The following is a 24762-nucleotide window of genomic DNA, read 5'->3' on the forward strand; positions in this document are numbered from 1 at the left end:
CAAAGTGGTAAGAAGTCTGACCGATACACTCAACCATTAAAAATCAAACTATTAAAAAGTTCAGACTACCATAGAAAAAAGTGGTTCAAGGTCTAAAATCTGACTACACTCCATCCTAATATAAATATTTTTGTCTATTTATAATATAAAAATTGAAAGTGACTCGCTCTGAACAGTCTCTACTGTTTCCACAATAACTGGCAAATATCCAGCAAAGAATTCAGGCCAGCACACAAAGTGGTACCAACTGGGTCTGAAAAGCCCACTGAATTCTTTCAGCAATACAAAGTTCCTTCTTCCTCAAAGACCTGGTAACTAATTTCTAGAAGGCTGTCCTGTCTTAAAAATTATAGTGGCTAAACCCTATGAATAAGTTAGGCAAAATTATACTATAAAATTTCAAACCCCAGATTCAGCTCAGTAGAAGTACTGGAGCTCAAAACAAAACAGAAAACCCATTTCATTTTGTTAGCCACTTTATGGACTTTATTGCAAAGAGAAGAAAAATATTCAACAACTACTAGTTTGGACATTTCATATACCTACATACAAAGGGATTACAAATACAATTCAGGGTAGTACTTTACTGATTTTATTATTTTTTTCAAATACTTCTCTGGGATTTCCAGATAACTAATGAAGGATGCAACTTTTTAAGAACAGATGTATCTAAATTCATCGGCCAGTTGCTGAATTTTTTTAAACAGAAAGTTAAAGTTTTAGCCCAAATTCCCACAGGGTGGGTGTAGTGGAATACCACATTAAGCTTTAGATTGTGTTCATTTCGCTGTTACAAAATAGCAAAAACGAACCAACCATCACAGATACAGACACATGGACAGAGAGGCCCATCAGAATGAAGCAGAATGTTTTCACTCCACCAGACTGTACTGTGTGTAGAATCAAGAACACGACAGATGGGATAATCCATTGCCAAAGTCTTTTTTGTAAACTGAGATTTACTCTTATTACTGTACAATATTTAATTCTAAATTACCCGATAAACGGGCATTAATCAGATAACAGTTAAACAGCCTTGTTCATGTTGAACTCTTTAGTTCTGTGGTGTAGCGATCGCGGTGCCTTAGGGCAGTTGTCGTAAGCACACTTCAGTATTCTTACACTGTACAAAGAGATTTCGATCCAACGCTCTGTGTAGCATTCCAAAGGAAAATGGTAATGTAATGCAGAGTGCCATTCTAATTCAGTGGGACACGTAGTGTTATGTGAAGTGATAAAATGAAAGTATACTTAAACACTGTTGCACATTCCCTAGGACAATAAGATGTACACAAATTAAGCTAGAAAATTTGAACTAAGATTTTCTCAACGTACATTCAGCTTGGCACAGTGCAGACTAAATTTAAGACATGAAAGACAAACTGTGTGATGAGCAGAGCTACACTTTTAAAGTAACATGTCATTTTTCAAGACGCCAAAATTGCACTCTAGTTTTTTTGGGAATCAGTTAGCAGAATTTGTAGAAGGGGGAAGAGCTGTACAGGCCAGGTATAATTTATACATTTTCAAAAAAATAATCCTACAGTCCCCAAAGGGAGAGATTATTGTCATGGAATGACTCCCTCTACACGATATCCAATCCTCCTCACGCTGCATTTAATTCTCAGCAACTGTAAATGAGAAAATAAGTAGTTTAGTGCTTGCACCTCATAAGCCAAAATCTCCAAGTTATTCACTATAGACCACATCTGCAGCCTTTTAAGAGCACAATTCTTAGACCGCTCAGGTAACTGCTAATAAAACATCTGCTTTAGAATAAGAAATTACCCAATGCAGAGCATTTAAGCAATGCTGTCTGTTACCAACAAGTTTACAGCACAATAAACTGAGTACCCACTCTTGATTGTCTTAGAGCAAACACTATGAACACGAACCAATTATTACCCAGCTCCACTTCCTGTAGCTGTTGCTACTTTTCCAGGTCAGTGAGAGCTGTCTGGATACCGCCTACCAGCTGCTGCAAAGTTTAGATGTCATTGTTCAGGAAGACGAAATGGGAACAAAAACCATAATTTGGCATGAATAATAGTCGTGTGTCCCCCCCCCCCCAGTTTGATCTGCACAGGGAAATAACAATTTAACGTCTCTGTATTTCATTAGTGTTTCTAGAATAATCTGTTACATGGTGGTCTCTGAATATAAAAGAGTACATTATGTTTGTACCATACCAAAAGCTCTTCTCCAACCAGAAGTTCAGATACTTGGTATCTCTATTAATCCTCAAAAAAAGTCTAACAGACATTGCTACAGAGAAAAGTGACATCAACTACCTGATTATTCACAAGCTCAGAACAAATTTAGGCTTCATAGTTCAAGAAAGTTTTATTCCTTCTATAAAGGTCAGGGTCTTCCAAAGACAATACAGGAAAGCTGGAATAAGTTACAATCACTCTCCTAACCATAAGTGCTAAACTCTGCTTGGTTCTACAGCAATAAGTAACATACTGACATTAGAATTAAATGAAAGCTTTACAAACTGCTTAAGGGATTCTGTAAGCATATTACGTGGAAGCTTTTATGTTTTCGTTAAAACAGGGTTTTAGCAGTAAAAAAAAAGCTCACTATTAGCTAAGTCTTTTATTTAAATTCCTCAGGACCAGCGAAAGCTTTTCTGCAAAGCAAAATGCAAGCTCATAATGTGGTTATTTACTGTTGATAGTATTGAATAGTGTAAATACTGTTGAAGAAGCATGGGACTGAATAGGCTGCCTTCAGTTAGAATTCCAGGCAACATCAGAGCATGTGCAAACTTGTGCTAAAGTAGGTATCTCAAACTGGGTCAACCATACCTTCAGATGTCTCTATACCTGACAGCTGAGAGTGCTGCTTTGGCTACACAGCAATCTGTCAGAAGATTAACCTCACCGTTTCAACATAAATCAAAAATCCATCAATTGCCAGCTCCTTGATCATTTGAGGTTAAAGTACATATATCACTTCAACCCTTAGTAAGTGAGACACTACTGGACATCACTAGGGATCCTAATTAGTACTACAGTCTGGTTTTCTTTAAATTAGAGAAAAAGCTTTGGAAAGTCAGTCAGGTAATAAGAGAAGAAACAAATGGAAATGAGATCAACATAATCTGCTCCAGAGCCCTTCAAAAGAGAAGGGCCCAGGATTCCTGCACCACACAATCACTACTGGAGTATTTTCAACCTGAAGATACAGATACCCTTTACTAAAGGGAGTGCCTAACAGATATACCAACACTCAAAAGTGAAGACTATGACAGATAACGCAGCAAAGCATTACTGTTAGGAGACCGACAGACCAACTATAATGCGGATGTTAATTAACTAGAGACACGTGATTCTGTGAGCATCAAGCATATTAAGTACCAGACTATGTATAATTACTTCAGAGAGGAGACATTTTCAAGTAAGCACTCATTAAAACACAGTTACTGTAATTGAAGTTAGCTAGGCTACCGTTACTGGATGAAGAGATACATTTTTCTATTAAATACTTCCAAATTATTAACTACAATTGCACTGTTTGATGTGTTAAGTACAGCAAATAAACAACATACATGAACCGGGTAATTGATTTCATCTGAATGCTTTCTGAAGAAAGCCATATAAAAAATAAAAAGCATAGACACTAGCAAGCCAAAATAATTTAAACTGCCCACTCCCTTCCCAAACCGTAGCTCTCAGCTGTGACTGGTAACTATCTCAAATTGTCTGCTTTCACATTTTGTTCAATGCCAGCAGAAAATTCCAGAACCACCATTTTACAAATGCCAGTTTGACAACACGAGCCAACAGCAGCAGTGTAGTCAGATAGATGTACATGTACCTTGCTTCTCTAACTACATTTAAAAATCCTACAAAACTTACACTTTGTCTTGCCGTCCTCCACCTCCACGCAGTGCAACTGGTTGGCTGTTTTGAGTGAATGCACCTCCACCACGAATTGCACTTGGATGAGTTGGAGAAGCTGCTGGATGCTGGCCAGGACGGATAGGCTTAGCTGCATGAAAAGAAATATGATGTAAATATATACATCACAATTTCCCTTTGGTTGGGATACTAGAAAAGAAAGCATTGGTATAGAAATTTAATGTACTTGGAATAAGAAAACACGTTTAGGAGATTGTATTCTGACAATAGATTAGGATCAGCTATCACAAGTCCTGTAAAACAAAGTTTTGCTTTTATTGTCCCTGCTGGAATTAAAGCTCATAGAGCTTCTGACAGTGATTACCTTTATATGTATTATCTGCCCCACCTCACATATTTCCCTGTAAGAGTCCTGTCTTGGCAAATAAAAACTAAGACACATCACTAGACAATGTTTCATGAGGTTTTATGTTCCAGTAAGGACGCATTATACCCTGCTATATTTCCCACATCTACTTGATTGATAAGCCACTGATGACTCTGCAGTTAATCCACAGGTAACACTGCTTCATCAACTCTTTACCACCACAGGAGTGAGTTCTCTTTTTTGTTACTACCTTCAAAGCTCATAGTTTTAATAGGTATGCCACCAGCTGCATATGCTCTGACATACAACTTCTTTTCAATCAGTTTTGCACTACCCTTAACAGGGTGTGCACAACTGTACAACTTTACAAAGATCTGTAAGATTGCACAGAAGCATTTCAAGGTGTAGCATCTCCTGTAAGACATGCCCAGCTTGACTAGACATTTAAATACAAGAGCAGCCTTTATACTGTGGTAAGCTCACTAGAGAATTCCATTTTCTTCTTGGAGATGACTTGGGAGAAAGAAGACATGAAAGCACCTGTCTTCAACCACCTGAAGCAATCAAGAATGCCCCAACAACTATAACTTCCATCAGTTCTTTGCAGACCTACAGAATGTGGATGAAGTTTAAATGCAAAACTTTTCAGCTGCATCAGCATTTAAAGAGAATCGTATGGATTACCAAAATCCTGACTCAGGACAAAGAGGCTGGAACCCATAGCTACTACTACAACAATAATCAAATAGGCACAGTTAAGTCCTCCACAGATCACACACTCTTTTGGCCCTCAGCACTTCACAGAATAGTGCCAGGTAGAAGACCAAGAGAATACAACTGCCTTCTCACCACACAGTAAGAAACACTACTAGCTACTACAGGTTTCCATTCTTTTCCCCTAGGGAAGGCTATGGAGTGCTGTATGTTTTGGAACAAAGAACTGAAGAGACAACTGGGGATCTTAAGCTGTTAGTTGTGGTTTCTGGCTGCCCTTCTCCCACAGGATCCAGAGACAGCAAGACAACCCCCTCAACCATACTACACACCACCACCCACCCAAACTTAAAAACTGATAGTAGAAAATCCATCCTATCTTCCAACTGGGGTTGAAAGACGTATGTGTGCACAAAGATTTAAAAAAAATAAGAGATGATACTTTTTTGGGCAGGGGATTCTTTACTAACCAATTTGTGCAGAATGTCCTCTTCTGGCCATATTCTTGGATCTTACAGCTTCCTTTATACGATCTACTTCTTGCTGATACCGTTTGCGATCACGAGAAGCATTCTCTTTGGCTTCCTTCAGTGCAGACTCCAAAGCTTTAACTCTTTCAGCTGTAGCTCGAAGTCGCTTTTCCAGTTTAGGAAGTTCACAGCGAAGATCAGCATTATCACGTACCAGCTACAAAAACAGAATCCATTAGTTTCTTGGTATGTCCTGTCAGGGGGGTAGCCAACCAAGCACCTTCCTGCCCTGGAACAGGCAAAGCAGTAGGGATACGGTATTTGCTTAAAGCTTGTAGTGAATCTAAAGAAGATTGTAATCTGAAAATCAGTTACTGTGGAAAAACGTGCTGCTCAATGCAGGCACTGAAAGCCTACGTTCTTCTTCAGAGTGAGACAGCAAACACCCCCCAGACTGACACACTAACTCTAAATACTAACTTGGGTGCTCTTCAGTTTAAACACAGGTAGTTTGTTACATACCCACATACACTTAAAATAGTTATTAATTCACCTTACAGGAAAACATTAGTCTATTTAGTTTTGTATCAAGACACACTCCAGGTGTATAAGTATTTAATTATACCAGTTATTTTGTGACCAGTATACATTCAGCCACTTCTACAATAAGTGCACCTTAAGTAGTTTGGTTATAATTACAACTACAAATTAAGCCTTATTGTACCTGTTTGTGAACCTTTGTAAGCTGTTCAAGATTATTCTCAAGGAAGGAAATCTTCTGTTTTTGTGCAGCACTGCCTCCTGTGTCATCCGAGTCAATCTCAGCACTCTGTAGTAACAAAGACACAGGCAGGGACAGAGTAGGCTGAGTACAAACTTTAACTTGCACATTAAGGTCAACCCCAAAAAATTCCACCACAAAGATCAATTCCTAATTTAGTTCTAAACAGAATTTATGTAGCATTCTCAGAAACACCAAGTTACCTTTTTCACTCTAGTAGCCAGATCTTGAACAAACAGCTTCCGAAGATTGTGAAGAGTCTGAAGTTCTTTTGCCTACAGACAAAGAATCAAAAACTTACACCAAACGAACTGACTACCAAAACAAACCAAAACCCCTGAAAGGAAAAGTAAAAAAAAGGAAGTATTGATATTTGCTTTGGAACATTTTCTGACTATCTTACCACAGTCTCTTCCAAACCCTTTAAATCTTGTCTTGCTTGTTCCCGTCGGTCCTGCATAACCCTAAAAGAGAATAAATTAATGCTGAAACAGCTGAGCAAAACTGAAAACATTAATGTTTTAGGAGACTAGAATAATAAAAAACACCGTATGGTACAAATGAAAAGTGTTTTTTTTCAGTTGAAGTCCTCAATTAACGATGTAACAAACAGATGACACCACACTCATGACAACCATGTGGGGCAGGAGTGGTAGAATTGCAGGAGGAAAAGAGGCTACTACTTTTAATATTGAAGGAATACAAACAAGTACATTCAGATGCACAAATTTTAAGTTCCTAGAAGAGAACCAGAATCATTTAGGTTGGAAAAGACCTTAAGATCATCACATCCAACCGTTCACTTAACACTACCCAGTCCAACACTAAACCACGTCACCAAAGAATAACTCTGTAGGGAGATTTTATCCTACAAACATTCTTAGCTCTGACCAGCTGACATGACAAGCATCACGTGACAGAGTTAAAGATTTTTTTCCTTTGTTTTGTTCTACCACCGCACCCCCAACACATCTGCCAAAGCTAGTATCATAAACAGTCTCCATTTACAGGAATATGACCTAAAAATTCTGACTTTACAGAGCTTCTGTCTTCCTATCTAATGTGAAAGCATTTACTGCACTGCTAATGTCATCTCTTAGAGTTATAAGGCAGAGCAATTACTAAGATGACAGTATGCAGGAAAGGAATTTGGACTTTTTATGACTGGACAGGAAGGCCAGAGACTGCATGAAAATGAAAATGAAGGGTTCACTATTAAATGGCCAAAATGTTTCTTTTCCTCTTTTCTTTCCTCCAGTTCACTAATACACTGTACATAGTTACTCAATGAAGTATGCAACTATTTAACATCAAGAATCAGCCACTTAGAACCACCCAACTAGTTAAACCACACACAAGAAGGGAACTGTTAGAAGCCTCTTGCAGTCTTACAGCATGCAATACTTAGCTGCCAATTGAAAAGTCAAATACTCCAGGCTATAGCATATTAGAAGAAGTCATAGCCTTATTATCTTACATTATTTTACTTCCAACTGTAAACATCAAGGCAGCTCTGAAGCCTCTCCCTTTAAGCATATCAAAGCAAGAGCCACATCATCACGTCAGGTCACTAGCTTTAAAAAGACACAAGCATTTACCACACAAACCCACTGTGTGTGGGATTACTTACGTGAGTTCATGCAGTTTTCTACTTTTTTCCTGATCAGTTGCTTTCAACTTCTCATGCTCAACTCTAAGACGTTCCTGCTCAAGCATCATCTTCTGGTTTTGGCTGCACACAGAAAGTAAATATTACAGCAAATGAACCTGTCAGGCATGACATTCAATGAAGCAACACAACTTAGAAAGACATTGGTAATAATGGTGATAATAATAATACATGCCGTTTCCTTCCCACCATACTGTGCTTCTGCACTCATACAGCCCAGAGACACTTAGTACTAAGAAAATAATGACAGTTACTTACTCTTGAAGTTCAGTGATAAGCTTTTCCTTTGCATCAACTTCATCTCTTAGGCTACTGATTTGCTTCTGATGTGTCTCACGATGACTCTGAATTTGCTGTTCCACAGCTTGCTGTTAAAAAACCAGTATGTATTACATGCTTTAAGGAGTTGCCATACCCTAGTTTGCGTTTAAAGAACACAGCAAAATGAACTCACCTTGACTTCATTTGCAGTTTGAACCTTATTCAAGTGCTCTTTCTCCATCTCATGGACTTTTTCTAGTAGGGAGAGAAGAGGAAAACACATTTTAGCTGGGTAATCAAGTGATCACAGGGAAGATGATGTTAATTGCCCCTTCACCCAAAATTTGGAAAAAAGTCCCCCCTCACCACAAAGATCAAATTTAATCAGTAACATCTTTAATCCTGTCCATAGCAGCTTATAAAACAGCAAAAACTTTCTCATTGAGTAATGCCATGTTCCGCAGCAAAAAGTGACCCTAAAAGCTCTGCCCTTCAATCTAAGGGGAACATAACAGTTTCTTATTTATGACTACATACTTAAAATGGTGGTGGGGGTGGGTGGGGTGCAGGGAGTTAATTCCTACCCTGTGCTCGGAGTTGAACTAGTTCTTCATTCAGGGAATCCACAGATTCTTCCAGTTGCCTTTTCTTCTGTTCCACATTCTGAAGATATTCGGTCAATGACTTGATCTTGGCCTCGTGCTTATAGAATGGAAAGATTTGTTTACTTCTGAACTAGGTATCACACATCTGCATAAACAATTTATATTTTTGTTTTTCAAGATCAGGTTACATGTTTAAAAATAGGTTCCACCTAAACTCTAGGAAGACTATAAGAAGTAGATCTGTAAAAGTTATCCTGTACGACAACATCTTTATTCAGGATTGAGTGAGTTCAAAAGGACATAAGCAGTACAGTGCAAAGAAACATTTACCTGTGAGATACGGAGCTGGCAGGCAGCCAACTCCTTTTCATTTTCTTCCATTTTCTTATTGCTTTCTGCTTGGGTGCTTTCTAATTGTTTGCAACGTTTCACCATTGTTTTTACTTCTGATTTCATTTTACTAATGTACAGTCTTGCAACTGTGAATTCTTCATCTATCATGCCAGTCCCCTCAGGCTGCTGAAAAGCATGGAATGACACATTTAGAAAGCTCAGATAATGAAACAGAATTTAAAAGAAGCTGAAGCAACTTAATGCCCAACACACATTCCCCTGCCTCAACGGAACATTTACAGATCAAAATGTAACTTCCAAGTTTACCAACCAATTATTTAGAAGCTTGCACAAACATTGTAAGTCACTAGAAGACACAATTGTAGTGCACAGTAGATTTGTAACACTGCTTAAATTCTTGCTCTAGAGTGATTTTCTAGATCTCTTATTTCCATTCCTCATTCCATTTTCAATAAATAATGTCTTGATTGCCATTTCTGGTCAGCATTGATTTCTTATGGCAGTTTAACACTGAGTGAAACCCTTACTTTTTCAGTAAAAAAAAAAAGTCATGGCCATTCTTCCTTGTTTTCACATAATCAAATTCTGTTTGGGACCCAAAAAGTCACTGTACAAGCCAAAGACAAGCTTATGCCCAAATTATGAATATACACGAGGCTTTCTATAGTGAAAATTTTTACCATACTGAGAAAACTGACCCCACCTCTTCACAATGTATGTGTGCAATACGTGGCATTAAAAGTTGCACTGAATAATTCTTACCTTGACATCATTATTTCCTACTGCGATTCCAATCTCTGCAAGATCTTTTAGTAAGGAGGCCATCATCTCTGTTGCTCGTTTCTTCTGATGGTTGGTCATTTCTTTAAGTTTCTGAAGCTCTGCATCTATACTGGCCAGAGTGACCTACAGTCAAAGAAGTTACATGTTAATAAAGGGAAAGACACTTGTTTTTTAGAACTAGTTTCACATTTAGATACAGCAACATGTGGTATCTTTACTGAAATGTCCCATTTTTAGGTCTAAAACCAGACTGGCATCAACCTCTGTGAATACATCATATAGTAAAAGTTTAGAAGTCCTAGAGTAATAGGAAGAACTGTGAAGTACTGGGCACAGAGGCCTTCAGCTCACAAAAAATATTGCAACTCCACAACAAAATTGCCATCAATATTGTTAATTAGCATTCAGAGTTATATATGGTTAAATACTGCAGAGGATTGCATTCGTAGGAAAAAGGTACACGGACAAGCCCAACACTTTTCACAGTATTTTGAAAAAGGAAAATAATTTCATCTTTACCTGCAGAGCTCTTAACTCTTTCCTATTTACATATCTAAAAGTAGTACCCAGTTCCAAGCTCTGGAGCAGTTTTTCAGCTAGTTTGAGCTGCTGTGGTTAATAGCTGCAGCTCAGCAGTTCTCTGCTCTTCTCCAGTTTAAAAAAAGTGCTTTACAGCTATAGTTTCAGCCAAAGGATGGTTACCACGTGGGTCTGGTGTCACAGACTGAGCACTGACTGTCAGACTGCTACATCTCAGAACATTTGCTGCGTTCTTGTGGACCGAGTTATTCATAACACCAAATTATGTTACTAGAATCACTTGATTAGTTATAAGCTAATTAAAAAAAACAAAAGCAAACAGAAAACACTGAAATCACATACTTGAAAATCATACATACAGCTAGCCTACTCCACCAAATTTTAAATGCTGGTTGAAATAGGGAGACCACAGATCATCTGACTTCCATCCAATCTTAAAATGATGCAAGTTACCAGTAAAGATTAAACATCTAAGTATTCTGAGCTGGGTTTCATGATTTTGTGAACATCAATTTTACTGCCAGTCTTATCTAGTCAAATCTCAGTAACTGAAAGCCACATTCACTAGGAGATCCAGCCCCCCTCAGTTTTGATCTTCAATAACAGAGAGAAGTAAGATTGGCCTCATCACATATTCTGTCTGCAATGTCAGCAAGCAAGCTCATCCTGTCCACTACTCAGAATTTTACGATAGCAGGTAACTGTTTATAACTGATTGATTGAAGTCTGACATATAATCGGCTACCAAAACTGACAGTCAATTCGGAAAGTACACAGGTATGTGAGGACACACATGGCATTCATCCTGTGGGACCAATGCTGCATCTCTATTTAACCAAGGGAATTTTTTGGAATGTGTCCTCAGTATTCAGGATCACTCCTTTCAGGAAGTAAAATCAACTGCCTGTTTTTAAAAGCGCAAAGGTAAGTTATTTTATGTGCCATAAATACACATTCCTTGAAAGAAAAGCTGTAGGATGCTCACTGCAATTTCAAGATTGGAAGGAGCAGAGTCTTGAGGGGATTACCCCAACTGCACCAGAAAAGACAAACAAAATTGAGTCAGATGATCAGCATGCAATTAAAGTGTTAACTTGATATCTAGGATTTCTCTGAATTCTATTCAGGCATAAAATGCTGTAGGTGCTAAAAAGATGACAGCTACCAAGGTTAATATTCACTGTGCATTTTTATGAAGCTTAGTATTTCTAGAAAATCATCCTTTGCTACAACTGAAAAATTTTGGACTTAAGCTCCCATTTCCTTTTGTGAAACACCTTTACATGACTTTAAAGCAAGAACAGCCACACTGATGACTGTCAGTAACTTCTCAAATTCATACCGATTTCTGATTGAGTTCATCACTGAGGAGTTCGTATTCCTTTGCCTTGTCTTCTACTTCCTGAGACTTCTGATCATAATTGACAGCTAATTCTTCAAGGGCTTGTAGCACCTCTTTCACTTCCTCTTTAGAAGCATCATTTTCAGCCTGAAGGCGATTCAATTCTGCCTGCAGGTTGTCTTGGTCCCGTCTGGTTGATGCTAGAAGCTGCAAGGTTGATAGAGATTTATTTAAAATTACAACAAAAAATAATCACAAAGAAAATTCTGTGTACAAGTTGAATCTTATCAAAAGCTTTTACCTATTACAATAACTTGTACCTGTATTTTTTGTGTCTAGCATCACGCAATAAGGATGCTGAGGACAGGTACAGTGTAAGTATAACGAGCAATTAAATTAATCACCTACATCCATAGTTCTTTAGCTTTTAAAGAGTTTTCAAAATGATAGCAATTACAAAACAAGACAGACACAGCAACTGGAAATTCACATGGAATACTGCAAGTTCTTAAAGAAGCCAATTTCAGCCAGTAGTCTGAAATTGTTACAGGCCAGCAACTAAACTTCCAGCATTTTAACATTGTTGGCTGCTGAGGAATAACTAGACAAAGGTAACAGTTGCTTAAGAGGCAGATTTATTTATTTAAGTAAGATAAACAGTAGCTCAAACTTCCTGAGTCCTCAACCTGTTTCCTTCTTGGCGCATACACAAACAACTTTCTTAAATCATTACACTACACTATTTTCTCTAATACCTCAGTTAAATGGAATTGTTAATTTTATTAATAACAGGTATTTTCTTAATTTAATTAAGTTACATCACGGGGAACATATGTCTAACAACTGTTTGCATATTCTAACAAGTATGATCTGAATAAACGCACAGATACTTCCTTTTTCATTATGGGTCACTACATTTTCCTCTTCCCCCTTTTCTCTCTCTGTACAGAAACTGACCAAAAGTAAACACTAAAGCAGTAAATCAGGGTATCTTCAGTTCTGACAAACCACTAACTTTGCATGGGAAAAACAACTGCCAATGTCTCAGCATAAAATGTTTCAATTCCATCATTCTTGATTGATACTTAAGGTTCAAATAAACTAGTTTATCCACCAGCAGTGTAAGGGGGGAGGAATGAACAGGCAGAACATTTAGATAAGGAATAAAAGAACTATTGTACAGTAAGGCACATTCTACTCCCTGGTCATAAACCATGACCTGTTCAGAATGTCTCCAGTTTCTTAAAGGAAAGACACAAGGAATGTGTCTTTCAATCATCAATAAAGATGCAAGAACAAAACTCACCTCTTCCTGATCCAACATTTGTGTTTTCAGTTTTTCTACTAGTTGGCTCTGCTGATTAATTTCTTCATCCTGCAGTTGAAGTAAGATGGTTCAATAAATTGATAAATACCACTCAAGGAAAATAATCTAAGATAGAATATGGAAAAATTATACACCTAACGTGTACTGAGACAATTATACAACTGAATGCAGTGAAAGTTAAAAAACAATCCATTTGATGTCACTGGCTGATCCATTAGACACTTAATCTGGCATGTAAATAAAATACCACGCTTCAGAGAGAAACTTACAACTTGTGCTTTTTTCAACTCTTCTCCAAGTAGTTCTAACTTCCAAGAAACAATGAAGAATTAAAATGTTTTTTTTTCTCCAAATGTAGTGCTATAAAATTTAAATTTATGTTCAAGTAAAATATGCATAACATTGAAGGAAAACACTTCAGATGACTAATTGTCTTACTTTCTCATTATTTTCCTCCTTCTGGTACAGTATGATTCTAAACAATCAGCTAGGAATGTTCTACATCCAGAGGGTAGAAATACCCTTCAAGGTTCTCATTAACTTTTCCTTCCTAACTTGAATTTTTGTTTTCTTTGTACTGATACTTGTTTTCTGAAACCTCTAAAATGTCCGGAAAAGGAGGGAGAGCAACAAAGAAGGGATGCTCACTTAGCACCAGATAAGGCAGTTTTGATTTCTCTTAATCCAAGCTTCAGAATTAGAGTAAGCACTCCCAGCAAACATTTAAGCAAGCTGTACTAACAAATGAAGACTGGCAAATTAAACATTATGTAATACAGTTCAAGAGGTCTTAGATTAAACAAGAACAGCATACCTTGTCATCCAGTTGTTTGTACAGTTTGGCAATTTCTTCCTCACATTTTCTTCTCTCTGCATCGGTGAAATTGCCAGTTACTCCAATGGTGGTCGCTGGTTTATCATTAATAACAGTAATATCCTTGTCCACTGCAAAAGCTTCCAAGTTGGCCTTCTCCTTGTCAAACTGTTCATCAACTGGCACAGTCTCCCCTTCAAGAAAAGGATATACTTATTTTTAGTACAGTCAGCCACAAAGTATCTTCCACAAACATTGCTTTGAGAAGTATTCCATACTCCCTACTAACAGTACTCCTCCATGGTTAAGAAACAATCAAGTTTAGAGGATTATATATAAAAACCCTTACCACCAGGTCATCTGAACCATCTCCTGCTTACCACAAAATGTCATCTAGTTACTCAATGAGCTCCAAACTGCATGTTCTAGAAAGACACCTAAATTGCCCTGAAAATAGAAAATCCTTTCTTTTCCCTTGGCAGTCTGTTTTGCTAAGTAGTCTCTTTTAAATAATTGTGCTTCTAATTTAATATACGTGTTTAGTTACACTTTTATCCTTTTATGTTCATTAAGCCTTTCCCAATGAAAGTACTTCACTAACTTCACATGGAAAAGATACCACATGCTGTAATCTAGGTACTACTCTGGCAAACTGAATTCCTCAGTGTCTTATTACAAAAGATTTCATGCAGTCCTTGAACGGGACTGGGCTCTTTCCAACACATCAGTATCTTGTGTCAATATTCTGGAGGAGCTATACTAAACATTTCAGGTGTGGTTCTCATACCATCTCAGTTCTCATATTCACACCAGGATGTGGTGTACTTGTCTACAAAACTGCAAAATCATCTTGTGTAACTGACAAACTCCAGAACACATCTGGAGGTACGACCTATGTTTCTCCTTTCCTGAATTTAAGGCTTCCTTTTTAACTCGCATTTTGTCAGACAACAGAAACATCTGTACTGTCAGTAATTTGGGTTTTGAGCAGGTTTTTTTACCTATTAACATGTCTGAGTTATAAACAGAGATAGACTCTTGTGATTCAGACCAATAGGTCTGAATTAGAAAACCACCAGATCAGAGGAAATTTTACTCAGTTTCTTCATTCACATCTAACACTATTTCTTCTCCCTCAAAAGAAAATTTTTTGAATGTACATAACTTTAGTTCTGTAGTAAACAATGTGCTGGAGAACCTAATACCATTACTCTCCCAGACATTTTTGCCATTATGTGATTATTAGGAGTTGTTCTAGTTGCAATGAAGAAATAGGAAGTTCCATGGTCAGCTTACTCTCCTAGCTTTAGTATTCCTACTGCTGTCTTGCATAGTGCTCTCAGTTACTTTTGGCATCCTGAACACTAACTCAGTGTCTGTGGTCTAGTTTAACATTTGCAGGACAAAAATATGATTGCTTCTCACCGTTCCGCCATCTGTTGAGCTCGTTTTCCAGCCACTGTATGGTGTTACGCAGAGTCTTGTTTTTCTCCTTTTCCTTCTCATACTTTTTCTTCCATTGCTCTGCGGTGAGCTCCACATTGACACAGACAGTGTTCTTAATGGTCTTTGCTCTACATAGAAAGAGCAAAAAACTCTGAAACTTTTATTTTAAAGAATTAAATGCTCTTCAATAAAATCTCTCTATGTCACCAGTGAAGCTGTAAACATTGCCAACCTCTTCCAAAGGCTTATTTCTACTCCTTCCCAACTCAGTATTCTCTCAACGGGACTGATAATGGACAGAGCAATACAATAAACTTTGGGAAGGCTTAAAAGGCTCAAGCTGGCTGAGCTGGGAAAAGTCAGCCGCATACTTTCACCTGAAGGAAACTGAGTCAAGACAGTGCATAGCTTTGAACAAAGGGTAGCATTCACCATGCCCAGCAAAAGTTTCTCCAATGGGGAGGATAATACTGTGAAGGTGTTAACCATCAATCTTACTGAAACAGACCATTTCAACTTAAAACTGCAGTTGCTGAATCTCCATTCACAAAAAGCGTACAAGCTATAAAGTTCAGACTGATTGTCAGCATTCAGTTAAGTGAATCTCACTTGAGCAGATTAGCTTTGGAGATTAACTACAGGCACTAAGAATGCATCTTCATGAAATTAATACACAGTTTAATTTAATGCTGTACCTCACCCAAGTAATTCCTCTACAATGTCTTCTACTCCCAAATATCCTCAAAGTATTAATGACCTTCCAAGACTATATACTAAAAGTACATGTCGTTTTCCTGGAAATACACTGGAATATACTGGAAATGTCTTCAAGATTCTGCCCACTTTAAGGATTTTTATATAGCTAAGATAGGTCACTTAGCCACATCTGCACCAAAAAATTACGGAAAGGGAACATTCTAATTGTTTCAGGAATCTTTACACAGTTACCTTTTCATTTCTCATTCTGCATTTATTTCCAAGCACAGTAAGAGCAAAACATTGTCATTTACTTACCTTTGGCCAAAGAGAAGGGTAGATTTAGTTTCAGATTCATTGTATGAAGATGGAGAACAGCAAATAACAATAGTGGTTCTGCAGTTACCTCCTAGTGAATCCTGAAGGATTCTGGTCATTTTGCTATCACGATATGGAACATAAGTCTAGCAAGAAAATAGTTAACCAGTCAGTCACTTTTTTCAGACATTTAGTTTTTTGAAATACAGGTTATGTTTTTACTAGGTGTATCTTCACTGGAAAGACATTAAATTCTACTTCAATTCATAAAATGTGAGACCAAACATGCACTAGATGACAAAAGCTCTAGAGTAGGAGAAAACTGTCACCAGGATGTTTAGGTCCCTCAACACTATGTGTAACTTTATTCTTTTACTGTATTGGCACCGATGATTAATAATGGCCATTTGCAATGCACTGATGCAATAAAAGACTCCATGCATGAATAGAGGATTTCTGCATAATATCACATTCAGATATGCAAACCTTCAACCCTGAAGTATAAAAACACAAAAGAGAACTTACACTGCTTTCAGCCAAAGCTGAGATGACATTTCCAAGCGCAGACAAAGACTTGTTGATGTTCTTAGCCTCATCCAGCACAGCACCTTCTGCTCCAGTTTTACTAACCTATACAATATTTTAGTAAATTACAAAAGGCATCTTCAAAAAAAAAAACCACCTTACACATTTAACAAAAACTTAAGAGTCACTTTCTTGGTTTTAAGTCAGTCTTCCTGACTTTGAAGTACTCATAAGCAAGTTGGATTAGAATAAGCAAACTCCTCCTCAGCCTTTTCCTAATTGCCCAATTTTTCACACAAAACTCCATGTTTGAAGATGTTTCTGATTTTTAAATGGAATATTTTCCATGTAAAGTACACCTTTTTAAAGAACATAAATGTACAGTTAAAACCTTATATTAGATAAACAACTTCAAAAGTTATTTGAAGTTCGTTACAAAGTTTGAATTCTTTAAAAGGAAAGAAGTGCTACAAAAAGTTTCATATTATCAAAGCAACCAAGAGTTAGAACTTTGTTTTAAGAACACGTATATAGTTTGTCCAGAGGTCATCCTTAAAACAAAGCCCAACAATAAAACCAAACAAAAAGCCAACCAACATACAAAGAAATTCCACAACAACAAAGCAGCCCAATCAAACCCCTAACAAATCACATATGACCACTCTCCCACACACATCCCCTCCTGGAAAATTATTAGTAATAATTCATGGTAACATATTTTAGAGGCTGAATCTCACCTACATGAGTGCTCTAGAACTCAAGTGGATTTGAGCAAGTATGTGAAAAAAATAAAATCTACCCTGACACCATTAGGTCTTCTGCCTCAAGGGCTGAATTTGACTTCTGTAACTCCCCCTTTATTATTCTTCTCACCAAGCTGTGATCATGACTACAATTAAGCAATTTTATTTGCATATATTTAAACCAACCCAAGACAAGGCATCAAAAATACTCGGGTACTCTCAAGAAGCCTGGGAGAGTTGCTAGAGCAAAGTTTGGAGGGAAAAAAACGACAACAGTGAAAGGAACAAAACTACAGTGTAAGGAGATCTGCAGCCCTGCCTTTAACTTTGTTCTCATTTTAATGCTTTGTCACATTCTCATGAAAAAAACCCACTAAAAATCACATTTCAGAATAGACAGAGGATCAAGGACAACAGTAAGGCCATAGAACAATAACATGAGGAAAGACAACAGCAAGCAGAAAGGATTGAAAAAGATGGGGATTATCCCAGAGCAAAGATGAAGAACATAAATCCAGCTCTTAAAGGGCTAAATAACTGATACAGAACAAGCAAAATGGTACATGCTTCCTTCCTTGCTTTAAGCCAGTGACACAGGAAAGTAAGCTGTCATTTTACACAATGTTAATCAGGATTTCACATTAAGAAACTTGGTACTATTGAAGAAAATTCAGATATTTCACACCCATAAAACTTTTACTCAAGTACCTGGCTACCCAACACAATGTACACACTTCTTTGCACTCTCAGCTATCAGGACTGAATTCTATTTCCTCACCCTATTCCATATTTACGAACCCTCACTGCAAAACGCAGATCAGCTTAAACAAGTAGTATCTAAAAGCCTACCCTGACTAGGACATTTCAAAGTCAAAATTAATACATTTCAGAGATGACAACTGATCAATAATACATCAATGTAGAATCTTTGTAAGGAGTAAATGGAACTTTTCAGAGCAGAAAAAGAAATTGAGAATTACCTTTTCACTACCTGCCAAGTCCACAAGGTAAAGTTTTCCACTTAGTTTCTGTTCTGTCTGAGTATTCTCTTGTTTTACATTAATAAGGAAAATACTATGACTTCGGGAGCTGTGTTCATTCATATCTATAATACAAAATATACAAATTGTCAAAAATATTTGTACAACCAGAAGAACTTAAAACAGCATCTTCTCACAGCGAAACAACAGATTTAAAGCTAATGAAACCATATAGAGTAATCTCTCAATAGCAATAAAACTAGAGGCAGCAAACCCAACAGTATCGTCTAATTGAGTAACAAAGACCCAGTCTGCCTTGGGCTTCTATTAATACCACATAAGCTCATTGATAAGATCTCCTAGCCTGTCAGCTATGGCTATCACTCAATTTACTTTAATAGAGCAGAAAATACATTCACATTTTGATACCAAATCATAGTTTTGGATTGTTGGGTTTTTTTGGTAGGTTTACAGCATATCACAGTTTATCGTTTTATGAAAATTTGAACTAGATGGCCATAACCTCTCACCCCTTTCTGGTTTAAATGCCAACTGCTCCCTCTGCTGTGAAACATGCAGACTAAACAGGACTTAGTGAACTTAAAGATTAATTTTAATTCATTAACAACATTTAAGCTGACTGCAATCTGAATCCGAATGTCAGCCTATTTTTTCTTTTAACGATAAATCCCCCTCAGACCTAAAAGGACAAGCTTATTGATGCCACAAGCAGCTCAGCATAGAATAATAATATCTTTCTATCCAAACTTCTGCTATTTCTCCATTAATTAAGTCTGTCCCCCACTTCAGAACCTTACTACCTAGGAGCAATGAATCATTCCCTAAGAGAAACATCATATTTTTATTTTCAATCCGCAAGCAAAGAACTGAGAAGAAAAATGTTTTATTTTCTTAATGACTGTATATTCTTTCTTTTTCTGAATAAAGAACCAGAAATGGGAAGATTGTGAAACTCACCCACAAACTGTCTCTCAAAGATTTGACGGTCATTTTTCCTTGTCTTTTTTTTTTTTTATACCCTCTGTCACTTCCCAATCCTGATTCTTGTGGGAATTCAGAGATCCATGACATGGCACCTTGCAACTCAGCTGCATGCCACAGGCCAAAAGTCTTGGGACAGTGGGATGCTGCTTAAACCTGCAGCATGTCTCAGTATCTGGTCCTGGCCAGCTTTTCTTAGAACATGCAACCCAACTGAAGACAAGCCACAGTGCCTTAGTTTCATGGGTTAACTGAAACAAATGCCACAAACTGGATTTTCCACAACTCCTAATGCAGACCTATACCTTTTCCTCCAATAATTCAACGCTCCTCACTGATCCCTTACTTAGACTTAGATTAAAAGGAAAGAGTAATAATACATAACAAGAAATTAAATACTTGTGTCTGAAAGGTATGCTGAAACTGCTCATGCTAGATCCTTTCAAAAGCCTGAATTTTTGTCTTACCTATTTCTTAAGGTATACCAGAAACAAAACAAAGCACAAGAGGAGAAAAAAGATAATACTTACTTGTAACTGCTACATGTCGGTTTGATTTTCCTTCATCTATAGTATCCATAACTTCTTCTGGACTACATACAAAACGCTCTGTACAACCCTTAAAAAAAAAATGCCCATCACATCACACACAGACAAGGCAAAATTAAGTGGGGTAGACTAGAAGTGTGAGATGTAAAAGTATCAGACTGATGCTCACCTTTACATAGGGAACTCTATTTTTGTCCTCATGAACAGAAAGATTGGTCTTTGAAACTGGAAGAAAAAAGTTCTAAAGCTAAGGTATATGATATTTTTTCAAAATTAGTGAGCTATGTTTTTTCTCAGCAACAGTTTATAAAAAATGAATATGCATGAAACCACCACTATTGCAGCTTTAGTATTATTATGTAGATTAGCCCCATGCTTATTTTGATGTACCCATGTAATTTATAGGCTATTAGCATACTGCATACCTATCTTCGTATCTTGAGAAGGGTTTTTTTAGTATTTCTCTCCAGAACAATTTTTTCTATGTTCAATATAAATAAAATGCTTACCATCCAAAAGGTCCCTTATTTTATCCAAGTATATTTCAAAATATGACACCTAGAAGTGGAAAAATGGAGTAAAGATACAGCATCAGAAAGGCAAAATGCTTTGTCTTTTCATCAGAAGGAACCAGCAGGATGCTTATGACCTATCATTTTGCCACATACCACATCTAGCTCAAGTCCTTAAGGCTGAACCCAAATACACCTTTAAGAAACTACTTTGATCAAAAGCTTCAAGCACTATCAGCACTGCCATAGTTTATCAGGATAGCTACCATCAATGTTTAATGGAAACAAGATTAAAGTGTTAACGTAATTCTTCTTTAAGAGTAGTCACTTACTTCAGGAATAACTCACACTTAGATTTTTCAAGTTACAGGCATTTGAGACACAGAACATTCATTTAACCATAGCCTACTTTCATTTTTAATATAGATTAAGTAACATTGAAGACAAGTTTACCTTAATGTGAAACTCAAGATTCTCATCCATGGAGTAAATATAATTAAAAATATCTTGCACTATTCTTGGAATAATACCCATTCCATCCGGGTCATGAAGCTTCCCCTTAGAAGAGAAAGATACAAAACCAATTAAACATTCATATTGAATCCAACATCACAAACAGTATCTGCAGGCAAAAACCAAACAGTTAGACAAATTAGTTTTGAAATGCTGACAGATATGATGCACTATTTTATCTATAAAGGAAAGTCTTCCTCAGTTTAGGGCCAGCATTTACCAGGATTGAGAATAACCACAGAAATCTCCCAAACTTCTAGAAGTGAAAATGGACTGTCAATATTATTACTTTGTTTCTCATCCTACTACTGAGGGCTTAAAAAACATAGTAATAGCCATTCTTAGTCCCCAAAAAACATTTTGGATATCAAAATGTTGCAGTGGAAAAGTTAAAATTGTAAGATGAAAGCAAGGCGTCTTCTAGAAAAATAAGACTACTGTGATTAGAAGAAATGACAGTGACATTACAAGGAAAAGTATTTTAAGATTTCTTACTTCCATAGTGTGTGTCTTTCCAGATGATGTTTGCCCATAAGCAAATATTGTACCGTTATATCCCTCAAGTACATCTAAAGGGAAAGAACATTTTCATTAGGGTTCATTTTCTTCTTCTAAAGGAAAGAAATAAAATAGAATGCAAGCAGGCAGTTCCGAAGAAGTTCAGCAAGTAAAAAATCACTCAATGTTTGGGAACTCTGTGCTAGAGTTGGGGGGAGGGCAGGTTGTTCCTCCCAATCTGTTTTAATGCATTAAGTCACCATCCACCACATTTTAGAAGTTTCCTGTATTAGAAGCATCTGTTCCTTCAAACAGAAGGAGTCAGACTTCAGGGTCAGGAACAAAAAGGGAATCAATACAAGTGCCAGGTTGAACAGACAGTCCGGTAACTGAGAAGAAGCCACCACACGTGAGAACTCTGCAATACTGTCTGCTTTCAGGGAAGTTTGTCTGATTGCAAAGACAATGGGCTATACTGTAAGTTTCAAGTATCTTACTCTTTGGCCACAAGCTTGTATTTCAAATTGTGACTCAACCAACCCAAGTGTTAAATTGAGGGGTGAGGGCCTGGTGGGTTGGTTTGTTTACAAGTCAGTTACTGCAGAATCATATTCTGCAAGCAAGCTTTATTTTCCAAAACTAGCATGAGATACTCCAAATGGGGAAGCCTTTGTCACCCCATTGTACCCGTAATCCATTTGTACCACCCCTAGAGCTCATTTGCCACGTGATGTAGCACAGCCTAGAAACCCTGCACAGAAAAACAGATCAGATTTTTAGATAGAGGAAAGGGGCAACACTGCAGTTCGTAGTTAACTCAAATTAAGGAGCAAACTCCTGATCCAATCCTGTTTTCTATTTAACTAAAGGGTTAAATACTTGCAGCAGCATGGATTTTAGAACACAATTTGCTTTTCTAATGAGCAAAAAACCCCTAAAATTAGCCAATCTTCTCATCCCTTATAACTGGTATTTCATGGGAACGCTTGTTAAAGTTGCTTTGAAATTTGTATTACTTGGAATTTAATACCAATCTCCTCAAGAAATGAGGCAGCTGTATTTTCAGGAAATTAGCTAATTGCTTACTACAACAACTTACTGTGTTATAACCTTTGTGGTAAGACTTGATTTGCTGACAATTCAAGTTTGGAGAAACTATACAGCCTGATACACACAGCGATAACTCACATAAGCTTTTCATTATGAAGCTAAACACACATTTAAAAAAATCCCCTTTAAACTGTGTAACAACCTCAGAGGAAGTATCTGTAGCATTCCACAAGTTTCCTTTCTTCATATTCCTCCAAACAAACTAAAGCAATTATAGGATGTTTGACCAGTAAGTCTGAGATGAAACCCCAAACCTATACATGGGAGTTATTTTTGTTAATTTCTGACCTTTTTTTTTTTTTTTGTAGGCTTTTGCAGAGAACTGCAAAAAACCCAAACTCAAAATGACAGGCAATGTTATCAAATATTGAAATTGACTGAAACAGCAGGTTAAGCACTGACATAATTTATCGCCTCAACTACAGGATGATTTTATATAGCTATGAACTATGGTGGCTTTTATTAAGCATTCAGAAGGTAAAAGAGAACATTAGCATATCAGTTTTTAACACTGAAATCCACATGAATGAGACTTCTCCTTATTGTTAAAGTTGCTGTTCCACCTTACCTTTGACAATCTTTTTAGCACAATCATTGTATACTTGCTCCTGGGATGTGTTTGACTGGAATACACGGTCAAATATATATGGCTTGGACTGGAAGAGAAAGAGACAAAGAGCTATTTTAAAAAAAAAACAGATATTGAAGTAGAGGTGGAAGGCGTTTGCTCATATAATTTACAAGTTGCCTATACTGTCTCAGCCCGATCTTTTGTTTTATTTTAAGCACTTGAAGACTGTGGCAAGGAAATCAGCTTATATAGTGTTGTCTAAATCTTCACATGCCTGCCTGTAAGTAAAGCTGTGAATTAAATATATTTGGTTTCAGAGTGCAACCTTAATAGTTCTCCAAATGTACCCTGCCACATGACCTCAATTTTCTTGATTTTCAAGGTAAACCAATGCCTCATCTGTGCATCTGAGAATCCTTTATTCTCTTCTGATAGCAGGTTTACTCTGGTAAACCCAAATTCTTAAAACCAGTTTTTATACCTCATCACACAATATCTGCCTTAGCAATATTTTTTAAAATACTCAAAACAAAAACAAACACTCAGATTACCTGCAGTCAACACAAGTACTACTCTCCCATACATGACATCCTTAAAATAAAGCTTGTAAGTAATAGGAAAAGGTTGCTTTGGAAGAAGAAAACCTTTCTCTGAAGACTAATTTTGAAAGACACTAAGAGGGAGCTCTGACACAGCTTTTCGAAAGGAACAGTAGACATTGCTTTGTTCTAAAAATGATATTGTCATTACATGGTTCTAAGCAGCTGATAATCCATTAGGATATGAACTATTACACTCATTTTAAAAGTCTGAGTTTTTGCAGCATTTTTCAGAGCTTGACTTAGTAGGTAGCCAAGCAAACAGGCAAAATTTTAAAGAGACCTGGGTCAGTTACCATGGCTAGAGTCACTGCAACTGTTAAGTGCTCTATTTTGTCTAAATTTAACTCATTATCATACTTTCCCAAGGATATTCTGGGACTGCCTCCCTGGCAAAGAAACAAGTGTAACATCCATCTTTCACCCACCCACTACATCCCTTCCCCAGCCTGACCTTCCAGTTGTCCTTCAATAACATCTAGCATAACACCAAACACAGCTTTAGTTTCAACACTTATCTGCTGAGATTTGAATTCATGTGGATGAACTCCCTCTCGGAAAAAGTAATTACAGTGCTCACTGTGTGAAGATGCTCAAGAAACCACAAGACTCAGTAGGCAGAAACTATCCCTAAGGTGCTGAAGTTTGTCAGAACATTTGCTTCACAGCAGGGAAGTCACAAGCTGTCTCAATTACTCAAGCTAGCTTCAAATACACCTCAAATTCATATGTTCCACAGGTAGAATTGAGGCCATTACATACACCTGAATGCAAGCAACTAACAAGTTCAAGTAACACTGATGTAAGG

At 37.2% G+C, this 24762-nt stretch overlaps 1 protein-coding gene across 2 annotated transcripts in view; it reads right to left on the minus strand.

Moving 5' to 3' along the window:
- Window positions 1-1044: 1044 nt before the first annotated feature.
- Window positions 1045-24762, minus strand: part of KIF5B (kinesin family member 5B) — a 30537-nt gene continuing 6819 nt past the window's right edge. The window contains exons 2-26 of one of the 2 annotated variants that reach the window (XM_084280574.1): window positions 23353-23440; window positions 21672-21745; window positions 21117-21221; window positions 20661-20709; window positions 20321-20376; window positions 20134-20221; window positions 18602-18726; window positions 16879-16983; window positions 16354-16499; window positions 15319-15467; window positions 13894-14087; window positions 13059-13127; window positions 11753-11959; window positions 9850-9993; window positions 9064-9249; window positions 8713-8830; window positions 8322-8383; window positions 8126-8235; window positions 7829-7930; window positions 6602-6662; window positions 6402-6473; window positions 6142-6246; window positions 5418-5634; window positions 3864-3996; window positions 1045-1631 (exon numbers count right to left, since the gene is read on the minus strand). In XM_084280574.1, the coding sequence (XP_084136700.1) occupies window positions 1625-1631; window positions 3864-3996; window positions 5418-5634; window positions 6142-6246; window positions 6402-6473; window positions 6602-6662; window positions 7829-7930; window positions 8126-8235; window positions 8322-8383; window positions 8713-8830; window positions 9064-9249; window positions 9850-9993; window positions 11753-11959; window positions 13059-13127; window positions 13894-14087; window positions 15319-15467; window positions 16354-16499; window positions 16879-16983; window positions 18602-18726; window positions 20134-20221; window positions 20321-20376; window positions 20661-20709; window positions 21117-21221; window positions 21672-21745; window positions 23353-23440 (2772 nt within the window). In that variant the 3' untranslated portion in view covers window positions 1045-1624. Of the gene's footprint in view, window positions 1632-3863; window positions 3997-5417; window positions 5635-6141; window positions 6247-6401; window positions 6474-6601; window positions 6663-7828; window positions 7931-8125; window positions 8236-8321; window positions 8384-8712; window positions 8831-9063; window positions 9253-9849; window positions 9994-11752; window positions 11960-13058; window positions 13128-13893; window positions 14088-15318; window positions 15468-16353; window positions 16500-16878; window positions 16984-18601; window positions 18727-20133; window positions 20222-20320; window positions 20377-20660; window positions 20710-21116; window positions 21222-21671; window positions 21746-23352; window positions 23441-24762 lie in introns of both variants that reach the window. The other variant, XM_084280573.1, reaches the window with a different exon arrangement.

Source organism: Gallinula chloropus (assembly GCF_964237585.1).
Source record: "Gallinula chloropus genome assembly, chromosome: 2".
In the NCBI taxonomy this organism is placed as follows: domain Eukaryota; kingdom Metazoa; phylum Chordata; class Aves; order Gruiformes; family Rallidae; genus Gallinula; species Gallinula chloropus.